The sequence below is a fragment of the Argopecten irradians genome, chromosome 10 (assembly GCF_041381155.1).
Source record: "Argopecten irradians isolate NY chromosome 10, Ai_NY, whole genome shotgun sequence".
In the NCBI taxonomy this organism is placed as follows: Eukaryota; Metazoa; Mollusca; class Bivalvia; order Pectinida; family Pectinidae; genus Argopecten; species Argopecten irradians.
The window spans coordinates 10451278-10460767 of NC_091143.1; the positions used below are offsets into that span (position 1 = coordinate 10451278).

Sequence of the window (9490 nt, forward strand, 5' to 3'; positions counted from 1 at the left end):
CAATGCATTGTTGATATCCTTCATTATTTGGAAGATTAGGGCTAAACTTCTTGTAAAACAGCTCGCCGCTAGATTTTTGAAACGTTGAGAAGTAGGCCCAACTCTCCACTCGTGGAACATGATAGATGAATATGGACCTGGATAAGAAGCTTTTCCGACACAAATTCAATGCTGAATCATGACATTGATGCTGTCTTCCGATTTTTTTTCTCTCTATTAGTTCGCCATAGAAGAGCCTAGTTGAGCATATTGCATTTGTGCAATGTACGTTTAACAAGATGACCAACAGGCCACCATCTTGGATTTTAATAATTGAAGTGTGTTACAGCTTTTTCTCATAAAGACTCATGGGATCTTTCTCAAATTTCATATGCAGTTTGTAGTGAAAGTTTGAAAAGCAGAAAAAAAAACTCTCATTTCATTTTAAAGACATACATTTTGTATATCTTTCTTTGATGGACGCAAAGATCCCTCTAGGATCTCTTGTTCAAAGTCTTCAGACAATTTAGTATCACATGTTTAAAAATTTTGAATCATAGGTATGCTTCCAGTCAAACTTAAGTAATATCCATTACTTCCTAAACTGGATTGCCGCTAGGCCTCTTTGCCAAACCCCTGAAGGCGGCAAGGCTCCATTTGGATCAGTGGCATATATCATAGAAGCTTGACTGCAACCCACATAAGGATAATTCCATTCCAATTTTTTTCAAATTTCAAATTCGAAATTCATTTTAGGATATCTTAATCATTGATAAATTTTTTCGTATACTAATATAACAAGTCTAAACAAACTGTTAGTTTTTTAAGTTTATTTAATTGGTTACAAAAGCTAAGTTATAAAGAAAACTACCTTATATACTATATCAAAACTTAATAAAGACTTCAATTTTCAATAAAAACTGGAAAAATATCATTAAAATGGCACAAATTATGGATGTAAAGTTAATAAAAGTATAAAATATTCTACAACAATTTGCGTCTTAGCTTTCTTACATCACATATAAAGGTTATGGCAAGAATGCTTTCTTTTTTTGCACAGATGATCATAAGATTTTAACTTCAAAACTAAAGGAAGCATTAAAAAAAGATTGTTTTTCATCAAGAATATTCTTTAAATGCAAACATAGGTAAATGTTTTAACCATTGATAGTACAAGCATAAACTTTACAGAAAAGCACTTGTAACACAGCTGATATCAACTGGAATCCATGCACTGTTTGAGTACTTTGAACTAACATCATGGACAAATATCCATTAGTTGACAAATATACTTTAGGAAGCAAGATTGCTAACTTGTTCACCCCTGAAGACACATTTATAATCTACTAAATCAATGATTAGACCAGTTCATTATGAAATTTCAGGGGTAACTGCCTCAAATGATTTGAAAATAATGAAATGTTTAAGGTCATATAAAACATTTAGGTATCTCCCTTTACCAACAACTAATACTACTAATATTATAATACTAGGTATACTACTAAATGATCATATACATATGCATTGTACATCAAGTAAACAAAACTGATATCTCCTGAAAACTCATTTTCATAACCTAAGTCTTCTCTCTAAGCAAAGCAAGCACCATAAGTAGAACTTATATTTGCTAGGTCTTCACACACAGTGAACCAATAATATTAGATGTTAGTATACATGCCCTTCAGAAAGTGAGTCACATAAGAATAATCATATCGATTTTTACAGATGTGTTATTCTAATATTATCGTTGTCCATACAATTATTTATGAAATGCCTAGAGCTATACAATTAAGTATATTCAATGATTTTAATCTAATGGGGAAGGCACTTTATCAAAATATAGCCAGTTCATAGACACTTTGCAGAGTGACTTCATGATTTGAATTTTTTTTCGCAAATTTGAAATGACAATGAATCACATAAAATCCTTTTTTTTACAGTATAATTGAGTAATGATAACGATAATGTTATTGATTTTACTGATAGTGAAGGGACAATATGAAAAGCGACATCATGATATGAAAATAATGACAATGAAATCCAGTCCTGTCTGTCTTAAATTGATTTTCGCACATTCTATTTGGCTTTGAATCGCACAAAACACATTAACAACAAAAAGTTGGAAAACCGTTTCCTTGTTGACTATATTAAGTCATCAACAAGAGGCCCAGAGGGCCTGTATCGCTCACCTGGTTTGTAATGCCAAGTAATGTTCTGAATACAGGTTCATTGTTTCTTTTCTGAAGGAATTTGAATATTTACCTCTAAATCCCCTATTGGGCCCCACCCCTCCTGCCCAAGAGGGTCAGAGCAAAAATTAACACAAGTTCTGTTCCCCTTCCCCCAAGGATGTCATAATCCAAGCAGAACTCTAGGACAAGTAGCGATTTATAGGATTTACCTCTATTTCCCCTATTGGGCCCCGCCTCTCCTGCCCCCGGGGGGTCAGAGCCAAAATTTATACAAGTTCTGTTCCCCTTCCACCAAGGATGTTTGTGACCAAATTTGGTTACAATCCGTGCAGAACTCTATGACTAGTAGTGATTTAAAGGATTTACCTCTATTTCCCCGATTGGGCCCCACCCCTCCTGCCTCTGGGAGGTCAGAGCCAAAATTTATACAAGTGCTGTTCCCCTTCCCCCAAGGAAGTTTGTGGCCAAATTTGGTTACATTCCTTGCAGAACTCTAGGACAAGTAGTGATTTATAGGATTTACCTCATTTCCCCTATTGGGCCCCGCCCCTCCTGCCCCCCAGGGGTCAGAGCCAAAATTTATACAAACTCTGTTCTTATTCTCCAAAGGATGATTCTGGCCAAATTTGGTTACATTCCATGCAGAACTCTATGACTAGTAGCGATTTAAAGGATTTACCTCTACTTCCCCTATTGGGCCCCACCCCTCCTGCCCCGGGGGTCAGAGCCAAAATTTATACAAGTTCTGTTCCCCTTCCCCCAAGGATGTTTGTGGCCAAATTTGGTTACATTCCGTGCAGAACTCTATGACTAGTAGTGATTTATAGGATTTACCTCTATTTCCCCTATTGGACCCCACCCCTCCTGCCCCCGGGGGGTCAGAGTCAAAATTTATACAAGTTCTGTTCCCCTTCCCCCAAGGATGTTTGTGTCCAAATTTGGTTACATTCCATGCAGAACTCTAGGACAAGTAGTGATTTATAGGATTTACCTCTATTTCCCCTATTGGGCCCCGCCTCACCTGCCCCGGGGGGGTCAGAGCCAAAATTTATACAAGTTCTGTTTCTTTTCCCTCAAGGATGTTTGTGGCCAAATTTGGTTACATTCCATGCAGAACTCTATGACTAGTAGCGATTTATAGGATTTACCTCTATTTCCCCTATTGGGCCCCACCCCTCCTGCCACCGGGGGGTCAGAGCCAAAATTTATACAAGTTCTGTTTCTCTTCCCCCAAGGATGTTTCTGGCCAAATTTGGTTACATTCCATGCAGAACTCTATGACTAGTAGCGATTTAAAGGATTTACCTCTATTTCCCCTATTGGGCCCCACCCCTCCTGCCCCGGGGGTCAGAGCCAAAATTTATACAAGTTCTGTTCCCCTTCCCCCAAGGATGTTTGTGGCCAAATTTGGTTACATTCCATGCAGAACTCTAGGAAAAGTAGCGATTTATAGGATTTACCTCTATTTCCCCTATTGGGCCCCACCCCTCCTGCCCCACAGGGGTCAGAGCCAAAATTTATATAAGTTCTGTTCCCCTTCCCCAAGGATGTTTGTGTCCAAATTTGGTTACATTCCATGCAGAACTCTATGACTAGTAGCAATTTATAGGATTTACCTCTATTTCCCCTATTGGGCCCCCGCCCTTCCTGCCCCCGGGGGGTCAGAGCCAAAATTTATACAAGTTCTGTTCCCCTTCCCCAAGGATGTTTGTGGCCAAATTTGGTTACATTCCATGCAGAACTCTAGGACTAGTAGCGATTTAAAGGAAATGTTGACGGACAGACGGACGCCGACGGACGCCGCGCCATGACATAAGCTCACCGGCCCTTCGGGCCAGGTGAGCTAAAAATATGAAAATGATGACCAATGGCTATAGGCACTATGATAATGACAACAAATTGTGTTCTGGCTGTAAGTGTTTAGTTGAAGTAGACGAGGCAGAGACAGGTTGAGGTAAAGACCGCGGCGTTGTAGGAGTGGTCGATCAGGAAGGTCACCAGGGAGGAGCGATTGAACATGTGGTGAGGGAAGTTAGCCAGGATGCTGGTTACAGACAGGGCCAGTCCGACCTTTAACGCCGCGGGCACACTGGTCACTCCGAGGAAGGGTCTGTAACAGGTTAACAATGTCATATACATGTACAACACTGGGAATGGAGTAAAACACAAAACTATTTGAGACCAACAAAATCAGTTTGTTTTAAGAATAATTTGTTTAATACATATCACAAACATCTTATAAGAACCATATCAGGGAATGAAAATCACTATATTACAACCATGGATTAGTTGTAATCATGTTCGTAATAAACATGTTTACTGTACAGACAAAACGTTGATGTGAGAGAAGACTTCCAGTTTGCTTACGATGAGGTACAAGCAATGCTCTTAATGGCAAATTAGGTACAGGATTCCATGTGAATCTAGATACTGGACCACTACATCAAATTAGAGATGCATGTATACGTCGCTCATGACCAGGGTAAAATATGATGTAAGCGTATTGCAGATTTCCATTTGTTAACTTGCATATCTAACTTTAGATATAGGATGAACTTGGCTATACTTACCCCACAAAGTAGTGAAGAACGGCCACCAAAATAGAACAGGAGCATATGGTAAGAGGATAGGCTGATGGATTCCTTCGTGCGCCAATCTCATTATATGTCATTCCAGGGTATGTGGCTCTCATCCAGTACTTCCCTAGAGACCATGGAGAGTACCAGAGAAATCCTAGAAACATGTTCAGTCCAACAGATGCAACGGCTCCCCAAACCATTTTCACTGTTAATCAAGAAATGCATGTACCTCATGATACATATGTAACAGGAGAGGAGAAATTGTAGCAGACAGACCGGGATTCGAACCAGAGACCCTCCGAACACTAGCCGAGTGCCCTACCCACTGAGTACTCCCAGTCTCCCATAACATGAGAGTCGACTGGTCAGCCGTTTTTTTATCAGGCGTTATTTTGCTGACTGTCGACTCTCATTTCCGAAGGCTTATTTCTTTGATGCAGCATCCGATGTCAGATGAAAGCGGAAGGGAAAATGCAATAATATCAATATATATTGCTCTAACAGTGATAACATTGATGTGTACTTACAGTTTAGATATTAATTATCCCATTTCTCTATTAAAACGGTAACTTGAGGCCTCATAAAATAGTATTTTAGCGGACTAGATATGATGCATCCTTTCCGTTACATTTTGACCTAGTTTTCAATAAGGCAGCTGGTAACTACAAAAAACGGAATGTGAATTCAAGCGGGCAGAATACAAGTAAAAGTAAAGGCAGATCATGTGTTTTGAGGACTTTGCAATTTGTTTGTTCTATTTACGGGCCAGATTGCTATCATCATGAAGTTTTGTCTGGGTCATGAAAGTTAACGTAAGGAGTTGTAAATATTTATTTTAGATAAATTTTACCGCTGATTTTGTCAAAATATTTGTTAATCTATGAAAAAGAGGTAGATATTTGACATTGATGACTATTTAAATATGATTTTAACGTTTTATATTGTCACAATCCAAACTTTGTTACCCTAAGCATCGGGTAAATGGCCTATCGGAAGTTAGAGGTTAGACACGACGTAAAGTCCAAAAGTGTCTTGTCCTGCTATACCTCTAACATTGTTGGAGTACCCACTGAGCTACCTGCATGGTCACCGATGACCGACCCAATCCAATCCCGCACATAGCTCTACTCCCCATAACATGAGAGACGACTGGTCCAACGTTTTTATCAGACGTTAATAAGTTATTTTGCTATACACAACGTAATGTTTCAAAAGTGTCTCGGGACAGTATAATAAATTGTTCGTTTCCCTTTTACCGACCCATAGCAGACACTGTTGGGTAGCTTTATATAGGTAGGCAGGTAACTTTTTTTTTGCTTAGACAACAAATACCCAAAATTAAATTGTTAGTTTTCTTTCCACATCTGAAGTTATAAAAGTATAAAACGTATTATAAGACCAGAAACAAAACAGGGATTACTATTAATAAAGATAAAATGATAGTCATTTCAAATTATTTTGAAAGTAAACAAAACATTTTAATATCAGAAATGACAAAATATTTTTGGCATGAAAAATGCCAATAAAATATTTTGGATCGAGGTAGGTAGGAAAAGGGAAACAAGCTCATGGCGATGCTTTCAGAAGAGCATTCAACTAGTGTCTGGGTCCTGTTTTCGAATTCTGGACTGCCAGTCGCTACATTTTCTCGGTTCCATTTTTCTCCTCGCATGTTACATTTATATACATTTACTGTATTCGACTCAATAAGCGCCCATGTCCCTAAAGTGCCCCTCCCCTTTTTAAGGCCTCGATTTCAATTGTCCATGCATAAATAAAGACCAAAACTACACAAAACTGTATAGATTTGTAATAATTTCGTCAAGTTTTATTAGCACCTTTCAAACGCCCTGGGAGCTTATTGGGTCGAATACGGTAGTGAGAATTACTGCACTACATAAAGCTTTTACTTTCTGAGATATCTCATTAATTTAAAATAAGATAATAATGTACATGTATCCAATATTTTACATGTAGACTATAAAGCAGAAACATATATTATATGTATATACATATTATATGTTTCTGTATACAGGTATGTACATATTTTGTACATAAACACACATATCATGAGGTAACAATTACAAAAGCCAACTAAAGCTCAACTCGATTTGTGCTCTTCTAAGAGAAGTCTTCTCAGAAGATCTTCCAGCTTATAGATGGAAGAGCTTCCAGAAGTAGAAGAGCTACAATCAAGTGAACGGAAGTTATATTCTGGAAGTAGAAGAGGGCAAATCAAGTTAGGATATTGGTACGTATGTCATGGTTGATTGAGTTTTACCTGCGCATTATGATTATGATGCCTTTTTGATAAAAATGATTAAAAGCAATTAACAGATTAACACTGGAGTGCCCAACCTGTTAACATTGCATGTACAATTAATGACCAAACTACCTACTCATTTGTTGTTGCACTCAGCCTTCAGTTTTTAACTCTGACATGGATACTCAGTATAGCAACAGTAAAGTAAATCCTGGATATCGAGGATGTTATTAGGCAGAGATTGTAGCCAAAACACTCCCGAGTGTTTTAAGGATGTACTCCTCTGAGAAGTCAAAATTTTCTTGTATTAAACTTTTTTTCTCATATAGATTTTTGGAAATAGGAGTTCATATCATAAAAGAAAATGGAAGAAAAAACATATGTCCGTGTGCTCGTTTTTGAGCTATTGTCACTCAAAGATACCTAGTTGACAAAATATTGGATTTTATGGGAATTTTGTCGTTTTGACCATATACACAAGAGATTAAAGCCATAATTTCCTAATGAGGTGTTTGATATGTATGGATGTTTGTAGAATTTATTTTGCAGTAGTCTTCTTTAAAAATATACCAGTTTTGATTAATAAGACTAATATTTTTCCTCAGAATAACAATATATGTTACCCCTACCCCTTAAATTTGAGCTGCAAAATGCACCATTTATTTGTTTATTTTTCAGTATTTTAGAGTAAAAAATAAAAGTGCTCAAATTACCATTAAATGTTAAAAATAAAGTGACAAAAGTGTATCATTTCACATATTAATGCTCAATATTTTGATTACCACGAACCCAGTAAAGATTTAAAGCAGAAAGTAGCTCGATACAGCTAAAAATACTGGCGCAGTGATGATTAAAGTAAAAACAATTTCAGAAAAAATGGTCAAATTGTGGCTCTACTCAAAGCGAAAAAAGACACAATTTCAAAATGGCCGCCAAATGGGCCATTTCTTAAAATCCCTCTATAAAAAATCTACTAAAAATAGAAATGTCTTTTTAGACAAAATTTGCAACTGGCAACTTGCTACAGATATTGATAGATTTTATTTGAAAATCTCATAACTTCTTTGATCTAACGTTATATCGAAACAAGACTTCAACAGGACTGAAACCTCAGAAGAATACAACCTTAAGGTTCATGTAATGGCTTTAACCAGTGATATTTTGCAAGCCTATAACTCATTACTGTGCTGCAATTGAACAAAACTAATTTCATTAATTGTTGGTATATACCTTGGCTAACTGTCAGTCTCACTGTGGATATGTAATTTGTGAAGCTGCTTGTAAATTTCAGTAAAATAAGAGAAAAATGTATATTTCTGGAGAAGACATAGAACTCGTGTGAATTGCATTGATGGCACCAAATAAGCATGCTATCGTGTTCAGTAGTGACTATGCCAGGTACTCCAACAGTTTGTTTGGCAAAATCGGACCAGCGAATAGCGCAGGAGCCTATTGTCGTAAATGCAAATGGCTACTTTAAATGGCGGATCACAAATATAGCATATAAGAAGACATTTTAATTGATACAAGTGCTCTTATATACACTATAAGGTACTCTGAACATGACAAGAAGACTATTTACGAAAAAAATAGTTAAAATGTGGACTTTGAGGCTCTTTCCGGAAATTTGCATTTTTGGCCCAAAACAGATCGGTTGAACTATTTTTTTCGTGAAGAGTCTTCTTGTCATGTTCAGAGTACCTTATGGTGTCTATAAGAACATTTGTATCAATTGAGATGGCTTCTTATATGCGATATTTGTGATCCGCCATTTATAGCAGCCATTTGCATTTACTACAATAGGCTCCTGCGCTATTTGCTGGTCCGATTTTGCCAAACACACTGTTGGAGTACCTGGCATATTCACAACTGAACACGATGGCATGATTATTTGATTCCATTAATGCAATTCACACGAGTTCTATGTCTTCTCCAGAAATATACATTTTTCTCATATTTTACTGAATTTTACAAGCAGCTTCACAAATTACATATCCACAGTGAGACTGACAGTTAGCCAGGGTACAAACCAACAATTAATGACATTAGTTTTGTTCAATTGCAGCACAGTAATGAGTTATAGGCTTGCAAAATATCACTGGTTAAAGCCATTACATGAACCTTAATTGCTCTCATTAGTTCAAAAGTTGCGAGTTCTCAAATCGCAAGTCTCTGATCAGAATCTCGCATAAAAGTCTTATTTGGAAATATCATTCCTAATATGCTTACCACCTTATCTGACGCTATTTAAAAGGCTTTGACAGATTTTTTTTTGAAACTAATTTGTTTACAAAACGTTATCACAGCGTTTCCCGCCAATGCACTGTTTGTCTATTTATCGGAATCTTATTCTAATGCTATTAGAAATGTTGCGGATTAGTTAATTAATTTCAAGTACCAACCAAGAAAACTAAAAACTGAATTTATCCAGACTTCACTATTTCTGTTAAATATCAATGTATTTTAATATCAACATT

General features: G+C 37.0%; 1 protein-coding gene across 2 annotated transcripts; it reads right to left on the bottom strand.

The window, feature by feature from the left end:
* Positions 1–794: 794 nt before the first annotated feature.
* On the bottom strand, positions 795–9340 carry LOC138333077 (uncharacterized). 2 transcript variants are annotated; one of them, XM_069281205.1, is made up of 3 exons: positions 9243–9340; positions 4742–4955; positions 795–4281 (listed from the first exon to the last, which is right to left on the bottom strand). In XM_069281205.1, the coding sequence occupies exons 2-3, from the start codon at positions 4948–4950 to the stop codon at positions 4092–4094; spliced, it is 399 nt and encodes a 132-aa protein (XP_069137306.1). In that variant the 5' UTR covers positions 4951–4955; positions 9243–9340; the 3' UTR covers positions 795–4091. The 2 variants fall into 2 exon arrangements, with proteins under 2 accessions (XP_069137306.1, XP_069137307.1); XM_069281206.1 differs by lacking the exon at positions 9243–9340 and adding an exon at positions 5278–5640.
* Positions 9341–9490: the final 150 nt, after the last annotated feature.